This window comes from Diceros bicornis, chromosome 19, assembly GCF_020826845.1.
Source record: "Diceros bicornis minor isolate mBicDic1 chromosome 19, mDicBic1.mat.cur, whole genome shotgun sequence".
In the NCBI taxonomy this organism is placed as follows: Eukaryota; Metazoa; Chordata; class Mammalia; order Perissodactyla; family Rhinocerotidae; genus Diceros; species Diceros bicornis.
The window spans coordinates 11,375,126-11,393,448 of NC_080758.1; the positions used below are offsets into that span (position 1 = coordinate 11,375,126).

Consider the following 18,323-nt stretch of genomic DNA (forward strand, 5'->3'; position numbering starts at 1 on the left):
AGCTGGCAACCCCTGTCGATACTGTTCCGTGTCAGGACGGTGTTAGCGCGGGGTAGGGGTGGGGATGGGGTGGGGGGGTCAGGCGTGACTGGAAGGACGCAGAGGAGATTCTGGGTGCTGATGATGTTTATTTCACCATCAGTGTTCAGTTTGTGAAAATTCAGTGAATTGTACACTTAAGTACACCTTTCTGTATGTAAATTATACTTTGATACTTTAAAATAAATTTAAATAATAAATAATAATTAAAAAAATTTTTTATAAACGTTTACAAAAATTATCTCCATGGAAAAATGCTGGCTCTTCTTGAAACAAGGGGTCCACCTATATCTTTTAATTCCGAAAACTGTCTTAAAATTGGCAAGACTCAACTTTTTCCTTGCTTCTACTGCTGTCTCTCCCGATTCATTATGTTAGATTTCCTCGGAATTCTAATGCAGGTCTGGAGTTCAGAGGGTGTGTGTGTGTGTGTGTGTGTGTGTGTGTGTGTTTTCTTGGCTCTCTGAGGAATTCCAGAAAAAGGAGAAATATCCATCACCAAAATGAGGAATCTGGAGTTTCAGGAAATTCATCTGCATGAGAAGAATTTAAGGCAAACCCACCTTTGCAGACCCCCTGGAACCCTAATGAGCTCTCCACTCTTGCTGGGCCTCTGAAGGCCAGAGCTGCACCCACCCCCACCCCCCCTCAGGTGAGGGGCTTTATCATAAGCAGGTTGGAGGATCACGCTTGCCCAGGAGGCAGGAGCACCCTTGCAGAAAACACTTACACTCAGACCACACGTGACCTCTTGACACCTTTATTGAGATGATTCACAGCCAGTGGGCACTGGGGTTTGCAGACAGACCCACCACCACTGGACCTGGAGCCACACAGCCCTGGGGCACCGAGAGAGCCCCCTAAGATTCCCATGCAAAGCCCTCGCAGAGAAAGTCCCTGGCGTCCATCTGCCCCGGTGGCAAGTCAGACCTGACGCCTCGTCCTGGAACCCCAGGCAGGCCAACCGCTGGCGGAAAGCGCCTCCCCCAGCTCACCCCTGCGGCACGGCCACACGTGCGTTCCCACCGCCTCTCCAAACCCCGTGGTCGCACATGAAGCAAGGCAGGAAACTCAGAAAACAAATCAACAGTAAAAAAAGAAAAAACCCAAGCTGCTTTGTCCTCAGTTTCACTCTCCGACGACCCTGATGGCAGGACGGCAAGGCTCACAGACGCCGAGGGCCGCTGCGGGGGTGGAGCGTTGCCTCCCCGGCGTCCACAGGAAAATAGTCCTCGGTCCTGTACAATGCGGGCAGCTCGTACGTGGGGGGCGCCGGTGTAGACGGTCTCTGGAATGACAGAAAACGGGGTGCTTATCAGCCAGGTGAATCTACCTGTTTTGTGACCCAAGAATTCCAGTTTTTCCAGGAATTCATCCTGCAGGGAGAGTCGCACATGTGACCACAGGTTCCATGCTTCTTGGTGATGACCAAAGCCGGCCCACCTGAAGGGGGGCTAGCCATCAGCGTGGCCCACGTCCCCGACGGAGCACTCTGCGTGCTTGAGAGCAGGCGGAGCCAGGTTCCGCTAGAGAACGACTGGGGCGGCGAGAAAGGGGGCCTTACCCCCGCACGCGCGTGCACGCACAGACAGCTCTGCAGGGACCCCCAGGAGCGGGGCGCGGGGCCCGCCGCTGGGAGAACGGGGGGGCGGGCCGCTTGTCCTTTCACTGCGTGCCCATCGGTGCTGCCTGAAGTTTGTGCCACATGCATGCGGCACTTTTTCAAAAAATCGAACCATTTTAAGAAGCGCTTACTTATTTCTGGTGTGGATTTTTGTTGTGGGGAGGCTGGGAATGGGGACACTTCCCATCAGGCAACCCTCCCCGAGCTCTAGCTGGCGGGACCCTATAAGTTAGGTACGCAGCTCGAGGAAAAACCGGTTTTACAGAGGAATACCTCGAACAGTGCTTCTCGAACTTGGCTGCACGTTGGGGCTTCCTGGGAGGGTTATGAAAGGCTTCTGCCCAGGCCCCACCCTGAGTCTGACGTCACTGGCCTGGGGTGTGGCCTGGGCATCCGGGTATTTCAAAGCTCCCAGGTGATGCGTCTGTAGAGCCAGGGCTGATCCCAATGACGGGGTCCCGGCGGAGGAGGGAAAAGCGAGGAGGCCTGCCGGGCTGCCCCCGGGAGGACCCGGCAGGGGATGGGCAGCTCCGTGGGGCTCAGGGGTGCAGAGGGAGGAGGCCCTTCTGCATGGCTCCGCCTGGGGTCTCTCTCACCACCCTCCCGCCTCCCCCACAGCTCCCTTGACTGTTCCATCTCCTGGCCACCTCTGCCCCCTCCGGCTGAGACCAGCTCTGGCCCAGCCTTCGACTGGAGTCGCAGGCGGCAGGGTAAGGATGGGGCTCTAGCTGGTGGTTAGCAGCTCCCCAAAGCAAGCACCTCCGCGGCCCCGCGCTGTGCTGCGCGCGTACTTACCCTCCCCTCGCACTTGTTCCCCAAGCGACACCGTGACCGTCCTTCCCACGAGGACGTGGGGGAGCAAAGGCTCTGGGAGGTGCTCATGGGTGCCCCACGTCCCACGTCCTCCAAGCATCCACCCACTCACCCTCTACCTTACTGAGCCCCTGTGCCAGGCCAGGCCCCCTTCTGGGCACTGAGGGACAGCTGGGAACCAGAGGGCAGTCCCAGCCGTCACGGGACTCGCTGTCTGGGGGGGAAGACAAAGGAACCAATAGGAACAACACCGCCATGTGATGAGGGCCGACGGTGGGGAGGCTCAGAGGCCTGCAGAACCGCGAGAGGCCTGACTCCTGGGAGGTTTGCAGAGGCTGAGCCGGCTGGGACCTCAGCCAACAGGAGGGGCGGTGGTCCAGGCCGAGCAGCGGCACGTGCACAGGGCTGTGTGGTCCACGGGCACTGAAGCAGCTCAGCCTAGAGTCGGGCTGGATCAGTGTGGACAGGGATGAAGCCATAAACCAGGGCCAGATCACGTGAGCTCTTGGAGGCCGTGCTAAGAACTTCATCCTAAGAGAGGGAGCCATTGAAGCCAGTAATTGAGAGAGAGAGTGTGTGTGTGTGTGTAAAATTAGACATGTGTTAGAGCAGAACAGACAACAGACTGTAGAAGAAAGAAGAGCCAGAGAGGCTGGGCAGGTGTCCCCCGCCGATGAGGGCCGGGTTCAGGGTCGGAGTGGACAGAATCTAGTGTGTGAGCCGCTTGGCCCTGAGCTGCCCCCACACAGAGCCTTCCCGTGTCACCACCCCACACCTGGAAAACCAGGACGTCTGGAAAACCAGGACGAGCAATTCACCTTGGCCAAGGACCAGCCTCACAAAAGGGCACACAGAGCATTCCACCCAGTAACCCCCGGTCAGCCACTCTTGGCTCAGCCTGCTTGGGGGATCCTGGGACCTAGGGCCTATCTCACCTGCCCCCTTCTCCCAGCACCTCCCTGGGCTGCCACTCAGCCCTGCAGATCGGACCCAAGTCCTCCGACAGCACTACGACCACAACTGAGAAATGAGGCACAAGATGCATCTCACAGCCTAAGGGATGCGGTTTGTGGATAACCCATAGTTCTAGAATCTTCACCCTGCTCCTCCGGAGAACTGGCCCTTGTACTATCTAGAAAATACAACATTTGGGGCCGGCTCCGTGGCTTAGCGGTTAAGTGCACGTGCTCCGCTGCTGGCAGCCCGGGTTCGGATCCCGGGCGTGCACTGACGCACCGCTTCTCCGGCCATGCTGAGGCCACGTCCCACATACAGCAACTAGAAGGATGTGCAGCTATGACATGCAACTATCTACTGGGGCTTTGGGGGAAAAAATAAATAAATAAATAAAGTTATCAAGTGTTGAAACAGCAGATATCTTTCCCTTAAAAAAAAAAAAAAGAAAAGAAAATACAACATTCAAGTGAATAATGACAGTTCAAAGACCAACTCCCTCATCCTGACACGTGGCTTGCGGAGCAAAGAGCATTTTGTGATCCTGAAAGACAGGTCCCTTCTTCTCCTGGCCCTCAGGATGCAGGTAAGCCTTCGTGGGCGCCAAGGGTCAGTGGCCAGGCCAGGCCAGAGCCAGTGTCCTGGCCCAGCCACGTGGCCTCTCCTGGAGCTGCTGGGCCTCATCTGACCCGTGTTCTTTTCAAACGGTTCTACCAACAGGGACGGGGCTTCTGCCTCTCCCCTCAAGGAGACAGATTTCCAAAAGAGGAGGAAAATCAATGTCATTATGAAGGAACGAAGGATAGATGTCATAAGAGACTCCTAGCAGCTCTAGATGGAATCACATCTATAACTCCAGCGAGACCCAGTGCAAGAAACGGCGGCACCTTTCCTGGTGATGGAGGGGGAACATCATTTCTGCATTCGGGAAGCAAGGAAAAGGGGGATGCGGGGGGGATGCAGGAAAATGCGGGGGGATGCAGGGGGATGTGGGGAGATGTGGGGGGATGCGGGGGGATGCAAGGAGATGGGGACGCGGGGGGATGTGGGGAGATGCAGGGGGATGCGGGGGGATGCAGGGAGATGGGGGATGCGGGGAGATGCAGGGAGATGGGGGATGCAGGGAGATGCAGGGGAGATGCCGGGAGATGCAGGGGGGATGTGGGGGGATGCGGGGAGATGGGGGGGAAGCAGGGAGATGGGGATGCGGGGAGATGCCGGGAAGATGCCGGGAGATGCAGGGGAGATGCGGGGGGATGCAGGGGAGATGTGGGGGGATGCGGGGAGATGCAGGGGGATGCGGGGAGATGCAGGGGGATGCAGGGAGATGGGCGATGCGGGGAGATGCAGGGGAAATGCGGGGAGATGCGGGGGAGATGTGGGGGGATGCAGGGAGATGGGGGATGCAGGGAGATGCAGGGGAGATGCGGGGAGATGCAGGGAAGATGTGGGGGGATGCAGGGAGATGGGGGATGCGGGGAGATGCAGGGGAGATGCGGGGGTATGCAGGGGAGATGTGGGGGGATGCGGGGAGATGCGGGGAGATGCAGGGGAGATGCGGGGGGATGCGGGGGGATGCGGGGGCATGCGGGGGGATGCGGGAGGATGCAGGGAGAGGGGAGCCTTCCGTGGGCACCCCCCAGGCGGCCCCGTGGGTTATTAAACAGCTGCTGCATGTGCGTTCGCTCACTAGGAACCCACAGGGCTCGCAAGAACAAGCCACTCCAAATCAGCTTGCCTTCCCTTTTCACAAGGGTCCTCAGCCTGGAAGATGGGAAGAGAGGCTGCGGAGGCTGGTGTAGCTCCATTTCAGCCCTGGACCAAGCCCCTGACGACATCTCGGAGCGCGTGGAGAATGGGGGTCAGTGACCAGGAAGGGGCGCCCTGTGTTGAGCCAGGGGGCTCCGAATGTGGCCTCTTCAGCCCCAAACGCTGCTCTGGGAGAGCAGATGGGCGTGGAGTGGGCGTGTGCTGTTTCGGCCAGCCCCCACTTCCCACTCTGGTATTAGCATCTTGGATTTCCTGCAGGACCCCTGGCTGCTCCCCATCGAGCTCCTCTCCCGACCCCACAGCTGAAGGAGGCCTGACCACCCTGAGCAGTGACTGGTCCAGGGGTGAGCAGGTGACCCCAGCTGGGCCCACGAGAAACAGCCTTGGGACTCTTGATACTGGGACAGAGAGGCTCTCCCTGTCCCTCAGGTTCCTGTGAGGATGGGCTGCGACCCTGAGGGCCACTTCTGCCGCTGCCCTGGGGGGCCTGCCTGGGAATGAAGCCACACAGGGAAGCAGACTGGAGATGGAGCAAGACGGTCCTGAGCTATCATTTGAGCCCGAGTCCAGTTCTGCCTGAGGTTAGCGGTCCCCCGGGACTTCTCCCGTTCATGAGCATGGATTCTCCTCTTGGCTTAAGCCAAGCTGACCTGGGTTGCTGTCACGTGCAACCAGGAATTCTGCCTAAAACAAATAATAAGCCCACCGTGGGGCAGCGAGCACTTGGAAACCAGCGGCTTCAGCAGCACGTGAGGGCTGGTGCGTGAGGCTGAAAACAGCCAGACGCCCCAGATGCTGCGGGTGAGCAGGACCACACCCCGGAGGCCAGCCCAGCCACAGGCCACCAGGATGCCGTGGAAACCTAGCCCTTTCACGTCCATTTCCCCTGGATTCTCACAGCAACCTGCAAGAGGGGTCGTCCAGTCACTCAGAGGTGGCCGGAGCCAGGGACCTGTGGAGCTGGGGTCCACTCAGGCCTATCCAGCTCCAAGTCCCGACCCCACCCCAGGGCTCCTGCCTCGGACCTGGACTCAGCAAACCCAAACCCTTGAGAATCTCAGAGGGGACTCAGAGAGCTCCGCCCCCCACCCCTCGCCCTGCAGCCGGTACTCAGGTGCCCCTCTGGGGGCGGCCAGGCAAGCAAGGAGAGTCCAACTCCGGCTTTCACTCCCCCACCCCCGGCCTGCAGGCTGGAATGTCCCACCAGCCCGGGGTTGGATGGGAGATTCGGAAACCTGACACCACAGGTCCAGGGCTCTGCCATGCCCCCCCCACAAGTTCCCCTCCATCCCCCCCAGCCCAGAGAGTGCCTGCTGTCCCCTAGAAAAGCGACCTCGGGGGCGCTGCGCCTGGGGCACCGGGCCTGCGGCACTCTCCCAGGTCTACCCACACCGCACACCTTCCTCGCTTCCACCCTGGACACCGGAGATCCGAAACCCACAGCCCACACACCAGACGCACGCATGCTTGGTCTGCTTCATGATGTTTTTAAAAATGGAATTAATTGCAAACATGTAAAAAATCAGATTTCTCATGAAAACGAGACTGCCAGCTTCTCTTGGAAAATCGGATGACCTGGAAGCCCAAGGCCCACCCGTCGTGGCCGAGCTGAGGAGCAGCGTGTACTCTCCTGTGGCCCCAGGCCCCTCCCTGGCCACCTCACCATTGCTGTAACCTGCTGCTCCTGGCAGACGCCTCAGCGTTGGCCCCCTGGCGATCTGCACCGTCAGGCAGCTCCTTTTCTGACAAAGACCCCAAATGGCTGCTGCAGCGCGTGACAAGTGAAGCCTCGCGTGGGGCCCGGCCTGGGTTCAGGGTCTCTCTTCTGGAAGCCCCTCAGTCAGATCACCACCTAATAAAGCCAAACCCACCCACTCAGGGCCTGTGCCACCGGCCCACTCTTGTTTCCAGAAATCCCCCACAGCCCCTGGTAAGTCCTGGCCCACCTTGTAGCTCCCTCTTGGGAAGCCCCAACTGCACAGCCCTGATCCTGGACTGCTGTCAGGCCAGGGCCAGCAAACTTGTTCTGCAAAGGGCCAGACAGTATATATTTCAAGCCACACGGTCTCTGTCACAACTACTCAACTCTGCCCCGGTAGCACAAAACAGCCACAGGCAATATGTAAACTAATGGAGCAGCTGTGTGCCAATAAAACTTTATTTACAAGGAAGGCAGCGGGCCACACTTGGCCCCGAGGCCATAGTTTGTCCTGGATTAAATCTGTCTTCCTAAACAGAACAGGAACAACAAACCTTTCCTTGTATCTCCCAGCCAAGTGGGCACTGAGTAACAGGTCACCAGACTCAGCCTGCAGGATTCAGGGCCGGGCCGCCCTGCTGACTGCCCCCGGCCTGAGTGTTATTTGGTTGGCTGCTCTTGGGCCACGACTGCAGCTCCAGCATCCTCCCCCCAAAAGAAGCAGGCTACACAGCAGCCCCAGCCCTGGACTGGGTTCTGAGGGTCTACAAGGTCAGCCCCAGAGCCTGGTCAGGGAGGCTGAGGCCCCAGGCCGACCATGTGTGGGAGCTCAAGTACCCAGAGGCCCACCCTCATCCCCCAGGTACCCACAGCCCACTGGGAAAACAACAACTATGCCTACTGTGCCCCAGGTGACATATGTTGTCTCTAACCTTCACAACATTCCTTTAAGGTAGGGGTTTCTCATCCTCTTGAATCTCACTTTCCTCTCTGTAAGATGGAGATAATACCATCAACTTCATACTGTGCCTGGAGCAAGCAGTGATGCTGGAGGTACTGCAGCCACCTTGGGACCATGAGGACAAAAGCCACATACTAAGGATGGCAGAGCAGCAGCCAGGAGAAGCCTGGGTCCCTAACGACTTCCTAGAGAAGCCCCATCAGCTCAACTGGCCACCTCAGGATTTCTTGTCACATGAGGAAAAAACACAAACCCTATTTGGTTAAATCACTGTAGTCAGGTTTCTGTTACACAGCCGAACGCACCCTGACTGACACACGCCACTATTATTCTCATCATCACTCCAGTTAAGAGTGAGTCACCTAAGGTCACATGGATAGTAAATGGGAAGGGCCAGGACTCAACCCAGGTTGTTTAGATAATGAAACGGAATGATCTCCAAAAAAAGTGAAATCTGCTAGATGTAGAACAAGCAGACAGGAAGAGAAGACACAAATCTCAAAATAATTCCAAAGGGTACAAAAGAATTCCAAATAATTTATGTGTGTATCGCTGCCTCCCGGAGCTTGAGCTGAACTGCCCCTCCCCCGAGGGGGGACTGGGCTCGGTGACTTGCTTCCCAAGCAGAGAGTAGGGGGGTGGGGGGGGGGGGCAGTAACAGCCACCTGGAGAAGCCTGGCACACGCGACCTCAGCCAGGTGGCCAAGATCAACGTCATCAGTGATCTGTCACGTTGACAGCACGTCCCCTGCTATGATGTGGTGAGGACACTTCACCTCCCTGGTCTTCCTCCCAAAAACCCGTAACCCCAGGCTAACCACGAGAAAAACGTCAGATCAGCCCTAATGGAGGGAGATCATACAAAGTACCTAACCACTATTCCTCAAGACCAAGGTCACCAAACACATGGAAGTCTGAGAAGCTGTCAGACCAGAGGCAGCTAAGGAGACATGATGACTAAATATAATATGGTTGGTATCTTGGATGCAATCCTGGGACAGAAACGGACATTAGGGGAAAACTAGCGAAAGCCGAATAAACTGTGGAGTGTAGTTAACAGCAAGATATCAAGGCTGGGATGATGTCCCACAGTCAAATAAGATGTTAACAATAGGGGGCACTGGGTGAGGGGTATACGGCACTCTCTGTATTATCATAGCAACTTGTCTCTAATTCTAAGATTAAGAAATGTATTTGGGGGAAAAAAAAGCAAACAAACAGAAGAACCAGCTCTGTCTACCTGCACAGACCAAGCCCCGACCTCTCTGAATTCAACCGCAGCGACCGAGCAGTAAGCACTTCCTGAGTGCCCCGTTCAGGATGGGCCCTATTGGGTCACGGCCCATGCATCCTCACACACACTGAGAGAGGAGGGGTCCTTAATCCCATTTTGCAGAAGAGGAAACTGAGGCTCAGAGAGGCACTGGCCCAAGATAACCCAACTGGGAACTGCAGAGCTGAATTTGAATCCAGGCCCACCCCACTCCGGGGTCTGCGCTGCCCCAGCACTGAGCCGGGACACGGGTGGCCCTGGGGCTGAGGGGGGACCTCAAGTCCAGGACCCAGGATGTCCCATCAGCATCTGCTTTCCAACCTTGGGACACTTGGGAGTCCCCCCTTCCAGCCTACTCAGAGATCGCACACTGGGGGCCTTTGGTCAGTGTCCGGCCTGCAGACATGACCGGTTTGGCTCACGCAATTTACAAGTGCCTTAGCTGCCAACATGGAAGAACTGGGATGGCTCAAGTAAATATCGCGTTCCTATTGGTCTTGAACAACAGAGCGATCTGGCTGCACTGGGCCACGTTTCTGCGGGGTGCAGCGAGCTGGCCCCTCCAGACAGGGCACGTGCTGTCTGGTTTACCACCGTCCTGCCCGGCCTGACTCACTGTCCGCAGGACCTGCCGAGCCTGCGGGCAGCTGAGCTGGCAGTGGCCCCCGGCTCACGTCACATCGCTCAGCCAAGACTCAATGGGGCTGTCGAGGGGCTGGATGGAGACGGCTGTGCTTCCAGCCCCGTGCCCTGGGCCCCACGGGGCGGGGACTGCCGGCCTGGGGCCACCGCCAGGACCCGCGGCTGCTGCCCTTCACCCACGCTCTCCTCCAGGGCCCACGGGAGCCACGAGGCAGGTGCTGGAGGTGCGCGCTCTGTGCAGGAGAAAGCGGGCTCAGAGAGGAGAGGGTAGGTCACGTGCCCGGGGTCACATCGCTGGTAAGGGCTGAGCAAGGAGGAAAATGCGGCTCTTCTGAGCCCTTGGCCCTGCCCCCCGCCCCCACGGCCAGCCCCCACGACCCTCCCCCTTGGTCCCGGCCTCCCTTCTCAGTCCTAGCTCAGGGCTTTCTGCACCTCAGGCCACGCCTGGCTGTCCTGCCTGCAATCTCTGTGTCTGCTCCAGGGCCCCGTCTTCCAGAACACTCTGACAGCTGTGAGCAGAGCCCCTCCCACTTCTCTGCAGGCAGCCCCTGCGTGTCCAATCCTGCCCGCAGGGTTGTGCTGGCCAGCCTCACGCGCCTGTGTGAGAGCAGTCCCCCTTCCCCTCGGAGCCCTCCTGCCCAGCCCGCCCCGGCCCAGCCTCTGCCCGCCCCGGAACCACAGCAGCAGGTGGCGGCGGGAGGCTGCTAAGGTCCTGGAGACAGAGCAACAGGGCTGGGGGCTCCCAGAGTGGACAGCCCCTGCCCAGGGGGACCCTAGCTGCAGGGACAAGCTGGTGCAATCTCATTATAGGCGATGCTGACCCTGGCGGCAGCTCTAGAAGGTTCCTGGATCCCCATGGATTCTGCTTTTTAGCTGGAGGAAAAGCGTTAACATGGAAACCAGCAGAGGAGGAGCCCCCAGAAGTTCTGCCAAGATGCTGGCTACTAAATGCACACTCATACAGGAGCAGGGAGCAGACAGGACAGCCAGGTGGCTGGAGTCGTGTCTCGGCCCCTCCAGAACTAGGCTCTCTGGGGGCTCCAGCTCCTGACCCAGCGTCTGATGCCTTGCCCCTGGCCCCTCTGCCCTGCGGCCCCACCTCTGGGGGGAGGGGGTCTGACCTCATCACAGGGCCACTGACTGTAATTTTCTGATTATCATAAACTTATATGTATATTTTTAATTGAGCACCGGCTACGTTCTGGAGACCCAAATCTGCATAGGTATCACAAAGTCCTCTTACAGACGAGGAAACTGAGGCTTTCGGTGGTTAAGTGACGCACTGTGGGGCCCACCCGCTAACCAGAACCTCTATCAACCCAGTTTGTCCAAATCCGAAACTAGGATTCACCCTGGACTCCCCCTCACCCCCACATCCAGCCCGTCCTCCATCCCGGCTGCTAATTCTTCCCAAATCCCCCTCCCCGTTGTCACTGTCACACCGTCCGTGCCATCTCCCAGCCCTTGAAGCCTGCTGGATTGTCTTAACAACAACCCTGATCCTCAGGTAAGTACCCTGTCGCAGTTCAAATAAAATCCAACTCCTCACTGTGGTCGCAGGCCTGCCACCGTGGTCACCAACGGGCAGTCCTGGGGACAAACCCAGACCACAGGTGCGTCCCGCTGGGCTTCCCTGGGCTGAGTTCCTTCACAGTACTCTTGCTTTTGTTAGTTTGGATGTCTGTGTTCTCATATTTGTTATTGAAATGCCATTTCTCTTTTAAAAACAGATTTTAAGCTTCTCTAAAAACACCCAAAGCTCTGGCACACGGGGCGGTAGGGACGAGCGGGTGCTGAGCAGCAGCTGCCCCCTGTACAGGGGACATGTGCACTCGCCTGCCGTGGTCCCCCAGCCACGTCACTCATTTCTGCCAGCTGCCTGGTCCCTCAGAGCTGGAGGTTTTCGACTCCAGATCCACATGATCTGGCCTGACTCTCTAAACTCGATCTGTCACCTCCCATCATTCACAACCCTCCAGCCCGGGCCTTCTTTCTGCTCCTGGACTTTACCGGGGGCTGTCCTGCCTCAGGACCTTTGCACCCGCTGTCTGTTCTCAAGGCATTTTCACCAGGTCTTCTTGTGCTGGTTCCTTCCTTCCTTCAGACCCTCCTAAGGGACCCCAGTTTCATCTGTGTCACCCTCCCTCCTCCATGGCAGCACTGTGGAGTGTATCTTGCTTACCTCTTTCCTTGGTTACCACCCATCTCCCCACCAGGCTAAGCTCTGCAGGGATGGGGACCAAGCCAGTCTTCAGCCCCAGCGGCAGCCGGAGCCTGGTGCACAGGTGACACTCAGGAAATGAGAAATGAATGAACTCGAATCTGTGGAGCAGGCCAGGTTTGGGGGCCAGCCTCTCACCAAGTCAGGGCTCAGGAGCCCAGGACCAACGGTGACAATCATCTCCAGACGAGGACACGTGCAGGGCACCGTTCTGGAGTCACTGGGTGGCTCAAGGCTGGCGTCCCTGCCCTGGCTAGGACTGTGACCCACTAGTGGAGACACGAGGTCACGTTAAAAATAAAGCACACATTGGGGCCGGCCCAGTGCCGCAAGTGGCTAAGTGCGCACGCTCCACTGCGGTAGCCCGGGGTTTGCCGGTTCGGATCCCGGGCGCGTAGCGATGCACCGCTTGGCAAGCCATGCTGTGGTGGCGTCCCATATAAAGTGGAGGAAGATGGGCACGGATGTCAGCCCAGGGCCAGTCTTCCTCAGCAAAAAAAGAGGAGGATTGGCAGATGTTAGCTCAGGGCTGATCTCCTCACTAAATAAATAAATAAATAAATAAATAAATAAATAAATAAAGCACACGGTGCATGGCCCTGGTGGGAGCCAGGAACAGAAACGGACGTGAAAGAAAACCAAAATGAATTCTGGAGTCGAGTGAACAGCACGGGACCGATGCTGGTGTCTCGGTTTTGACAATTGCGTCTCGGTGATGGTGATGTGAGGTGACAATAACGGGGGACACTGAGTGAGGGGCATGTGGGAACTCTCTGTACTGTCTTTACAACTTTCCTGCAAAACTACAGTTATCCAAAATAAAAAGATCATTTAAAAATAAATAATAAAGTGCATCCTCAGCAGCGTATGCAAAGCACTGAGGCAACAACACAGATAATGAGCTTTTAAGTAACAATATTAACATCATCAATAATAATAACAAGAGCAGCTAAACCTTCCATGATCTCAGTTACTGCTCCCGACAACGCTAGGCAGAGGATATGACTGTAAACCCCATCTCACAGACGTGGAGACTGGGATTCGGCAGTCTCAGGAGCTCACTCAAAGCATGACACACGCAAGTGACAGACTGGCCTCATGGGCGTGCGACCGTGCAATCATACTGGCCTGGTGCTCAGTCTAATGCTCTGCTGTGAGGGTCCTGAAATTCTTAATAAGCTTAGACAAAGAGGCCCCGCATTTTCATTTTGCGCTGGGCCCCGCAAATTCCGCAGCCGGCTCCGGAATGCGTGTGCTCCCAGGGCAGGGTTCTCCCCACTGCGCCGTGCCCCAGAAAGGTTACCCATGGACGGCTTCGGGGACAGCGTGGGGCCAGCGCTCCGGGCTGAGAAAACACCAGGGCAAAGGGCGGCAGCAGGGGCAGCGGTTGACTTTGGGGGCCCTCAGCAGGTGGGTTTGGCTGGAGCTGGGACTGCCCCACTCGTGGCACGGAGCAGGGAAGGCAGATCCTTTCCCAGCAGAGGGCAACACACCAGCCACCCCTGCCTGGGGGCCTGCTCAGTTCGGCCGCCTCCTTGTCAATCAAACAGACCCTCGAGCTCCCCACGGAAGGCATGGTCATGCCCAGATTCCCACCGTCTGTGTCCCGCCTCCAGACCAGTGTCCAGGAGCCCACGCCAACCACAGGCTGCCTCACCTCGGAGCCGTACAGTTCTCCTCTGATGCTGCTTATCAACAGAATCCTCCGAGGTTTTGTTGGCTGGCCTCAAAGGTGGTTGGCTCCAGAAAAGAATGTTGAAAACAGCACCAATTAGCTCTGGGGAGCAGAAGCAGACACAGCCACATTCCAGCATTTTGTCGGGGGTCCCTAACCTGGGCAGCTGTTCTCCATTAAACAAACAAGCCACCAGGGCAAACAGAGGCAGCCACCAGAACCGGCAGGTACTAGGAAGCCACCGAGAAGTCCGCCCCAGGCCTGGTCCAGCCTAGAGCAAGACTCTTCCCCCAGGGCTGAGCAGCTACCTCCTGAAGTCAGGGAACCTGCTTCAGAGGCCAGGTCTGGACTGTCACCGTGCCCTTCTCCCCCATTCTGGGCCTCCAGGCGGCCTTGGGAGCCCCTTCTCGAGGTACCCTTTCCTCAGACCAAGGCTGCTCAGAGCTCCGGTCTGGGCCCACGACCTCAGCCCGGCCTGTCCTCCACCTGCATGCTGGCCTGTGAGCCTCGGATGGACGGACAGACAGATGGTCACCGACACCACACTGATTCCTTCCCCACGGTCTCGTCTTTCACCAGAGGCCCCAAGCACTCGCCTCGCGAAGCCCTTTCACAAGAACTCACCTCGCATGCAGGCCTGGTCTGATTAAGACATTTATCCATTGGGCCTCCTGAGAGGGAAAGGGATGGTTTTCAAGGTCTGCGAAATAACATTTGAGAGCAAAAGAAAGGAAAAGAGGAAAAGGAGAGAGCACAGAGAAACAGAGATGAAGATGATCAGAGACGGGAGAAGGAGACAGACAAAGGGAGGCAGAGACAGAAGGGAGATGGGAGAGAAAAATATGAGAGAGAGAGAAAATGTGGAAACAAGATAAGGGAGTTCAGAAAGAGAGGAAACGGATGGGAAAAAGGAGGAAAAAATGGGAGAGAGAGCACAGAAATGGAAATGGAGGGATGGAGAGAGAAAATGAGGAAAGAAAGAAAAGAGAGAAGGACCAAGTGGCCCTTGCAGAAGAGTGAGCATCCCAGGAAGGGGGCGGTGGGGGGTGGGGCAGGTTGGGGACAGGAGACGGAGGCGAGGAGCCTGTGACGGGAGCTGGGGGAGCCAGTCCATGGATTCAGGGCCTCTCCAAACCCAAGCCAAGTCACTGTGCCTGGCAAGGACACGTGCCACCCCTCTCCCACCTGCCAACCCCACCCCTTTGCTAAAGAAATCGTATTCTTAAGGGACAAAGGCCATCTCAGAAGGCGGGTCAGTCTGCTGAATGGACTCCATCTTGTCTTAGGGGCAACACTTGGCTCTTTTCTCATTTTATTCAGGACTCCTGGAAACCTCTGGGCTAAACCCTCCACCCCAGGGCCAGACTGTTGGCCTCAACAGGGTCCCAGCCCTCTACGGCTGCAAAGAGAGGCAAGAGGAGGAAGATGGATGCTGAGTGTGCCCCTCCCATGTCCACCCCAGGCTTCTAGCCCCGAGTCAGCCCCACGCCACCCGCAGGGACCTGGTCGGCCTCATTCACCGCCGTGTCCCCATGCCTCCACCAGCACCTGGTACACGGTAGACACTTAATCAATATGAGCCCCTCTGCCTCCCTGGGGACCTCATTCAGCCTCAGGCCTAAAGCCCCTGGCTCCGCGCTGGATGCCTCCAGCCCTGGACCCCGCCCCGTATCTCCCACCGTGGCTCCACCTGGACACGCACCCAGATGGACCCGCGATTCACACAGCAACCTGCATGAACCTCTGGGGAATTATGCTGAGTGCCAAAAGCCAACCCCGAAAGGTGACATGTGTATGATTCCATTTATAGAACATTTCTGAAACAGCACAATTTTAGAAATGGAGAGGGGTTGGGCGGACAGAGGAAAGGAGAAGGTGATTATAACAGGACAACACGAGGGCCCCTGCGGCGTTGGGACCTCCGGGTCTTGACCGTGGTGGTGGAGATGGGAACTTAAAATAGAACTGCACAGAACCAATACCACTGTCTCGAACTTAACACCCACAAATGAGCAGACGGACAACTGTGAGATCTGAGTAAGATCAAGGGATCGTATCCATGTCAGCATCCTGGTAGGGATGTTGTAGGCAGTTCTGCAAAGTGTTCCCATTGGGAGACACTGGGCAAAGCATACAGGCCTCTGTACTATTTCCTGTAACTGCATTTCAATCTACAATCGTCTCCATGAAGGATTTCAATCACACGCACACACACACAGAGTGGGCCACGTGTCTCCACCTCCACCCTGGCCTACCCGAGTCCAGGCCGCCAGCCTCTCTCCCTGGACATCCCAGCGGCTCTAACCTCCACCCTCGCACAGCCAGCGTCCTCCTCCACGCGGCCAGATGCAGGGCAGACCACGTCTTGAAACCCTCCTGGGCCGAGTCCTTACACTGGCCCGCCACCTGCACCTTCAGCTCCAACATGCCGCCCGCTCGGGCCTCGCTGCTCCCTCAGCTGCCCCAGACACCTGCCCAGTCCCTCCCCCACCTCCTCGGGGGCGCCAGCCACCCCGTGCTCCAGTGTCACCTTCTCCATGAGGCCTTCCCTGACCAGCCCCCCCAACACACACACCTCCCTGCCCTTCCCCACTTTTCTCTCTCCCCTGGGGCACATTACAGGTTACACTAGACCCTCAGCTGCGGAGGGCAGGTTCCTGCCGGCTCATACAGGTGGGTGGATACTAAGTATTTGTTGAATGAATGAACAAATGAATGAACGAAAGACAAGAGGGGCGGTGGGTGGAGATCCGGCATCAAAGGAGTTAAGCCCGGCCAGGGGCGGAGCAAGGAGGGGTGAAGGGCTGGGGTCGCACACACGTGGCAGCTCCTGGAGCAGCCCCGGGGATCTAGAGGGAATGTGGGGGGAGGGGGGCTGGTGCGCTGCAAAGAGGGGGATGGGCGGGGCTGTCTCCAGGCTCAGGATCCCAAGGTCTCCGGGGCAAAGCCCAAGATATGAAGGGAAAGAAGCCCAGGACAATACCCTGCAGGCGGGGCCACGCTGCCCACCGCAGCCCACCCCCACCCCACATGCTCTCAGGAGAACCAGAAACAGGGGGAGGGGTGGAGGCTGAGCTCACTGTCTGGGGCCTCCTGGGGGCCCAGGGGCCAAGACTCAGGGGCTTCCCATTATCTGCCCGTTCACTCGGGCTTGTGGGAATGAGGGTGGGAGTGGAGGCGGGGGTCACAGAGGGCCTCGGATTTGCACCTGTAATATCCCCTCCAAAGCCCCATGGAGCTGCCAGCACTGAGAGCTGGACCCCCTCATCCAACACAGTAAACTGTGTCCCATTTCCAAATCCCTCAGATGGCAGTGGTCCCCCTGTCTAGTTGTGTGACTTTGGCCAAGTTACTTAACCTCTCTGTGCCTCAGTTTTCTCATCTGGAAATAGGGCTAACAACAGTTTCTACCTCATAGGGTGCTGTGCCCATGTAACTGCCAAGTGCTCAGAAAACAGTAAGTGCTCAAGGAATGTTGGCTAATTTCATTATTATTATTTTATGGCCCCCTGAATTCATATATATATATATATATATATATATATATATGTATTTTGTGAGGAAGAGTAGCCCTGAGCCAACATCTGTGCCAATCTTCCTCTATTTTGTATGTCGGATGCTGCCGCAGTGTGGCCTGATGAGTGGTGTGTAGATCTGTGCCCGGGATCCAAACCCGTGAACCCCGGGCCGCCGACATGGAGCACACAAACTTAACCACTACGCCACCTGGCCAGCCCCTCATTTTCTTTTTAAATGCCATCATTAACTTGTGAACAGCTCAACTGCATAAGATTCCATGCATTTTTAGTATCAAATGCATTCAGTTTCAAGGAACATTTAAACTAAATCACAAGTGCAGGAGCCAATTCGGGTGCTGCGTTGACTCTTCCTCAACGATGATAAGTACTACAACACCTCTCAGGTACAACATCTCAAGTACTACAATAGCCAACGGGGCGCCTGGCTCACACGAAGGGCTCAATAATGCTGCTGGCCAGACAGTGACAGGTGACAGCAGGTCACACGGGGCACAAATCCACTGGCAGCCAGCCCCGCGAGCAGCCCCCGGCCTGGGGTCTCCCATTTCTCTCGATACAACGTGCTGCCATCTGACCCCTCCTGCCCACCCCGCTACACACACAGTCTGAGGCACTGCCCGAAGCCTCGGGAGCCAGGGCCAGGCCAGCAAAGAGCTGCCAGACCCGGGAGGGGAAGAGGCGGTGCCGGGGCCACAGAGCTGAGATCCCAACGGAGGTCACGGTGGGCACCTCCCACCCGGTGCTCCTCGATGTCCGCCGTGAAACAGCCCCTCCCTGGTCAGCTCCTCACTCCATTTCAAAGCCAGCACTCCCCGTCTCCGACTGAGTTCCCAGGTTAATTGTTAGGACTCTCGGAGTAACGGGCACCTTGGCCTTCACTGCAGGCCTGGCAGCGTGACAAGGTGTGACGGTATCAGCCGGAACAGCACCGGGATGAATTTACTGCTTAAGGAGACGTGCTTTATCTTCCCGGCGGAAAGCTGACTGTGAAGGGAGCCGAGTTCAAGAGCTTCCCAGGTTCCCCGGGCATCAAAGGGATCACACTTTCTCCAGACGCCCCAACCTCGGCTGCAGGCACCAGAGGTGATCACACTAACGAGGGACTCACCTCCG

At 57.1% G+C, this 18,323-nt stretch overlaps 1 protein-coding gene across 3 annotated transcripts in view; it reads right to left on the reverse strand.

The window, feature by feature from the left end:
* Positions 1–783: 783 nt before the first annotated feature.
* Positions 784–18,323, reverse strand: part of BCAS4 (breast carcinoma amplified sequence 4) — a 58,161-nt gene continuing 40,621 nt past the window's right edge. For all 3 annotated transcript variants that reach the window (XM_058562476.1, XM_058562477.1, XM_058562475.1), the window contains one exon: positions 784–1,327. In XM_058562476.1, the coding sequence (XP_058418459.1) occupies positions 1,205–1,327 (123 nt within the window). In that variant the 3' untranslated portion in view covers positions 784–1,204. The remainder of the gene's footprint in view (positions 1,328–18,323) is intronic.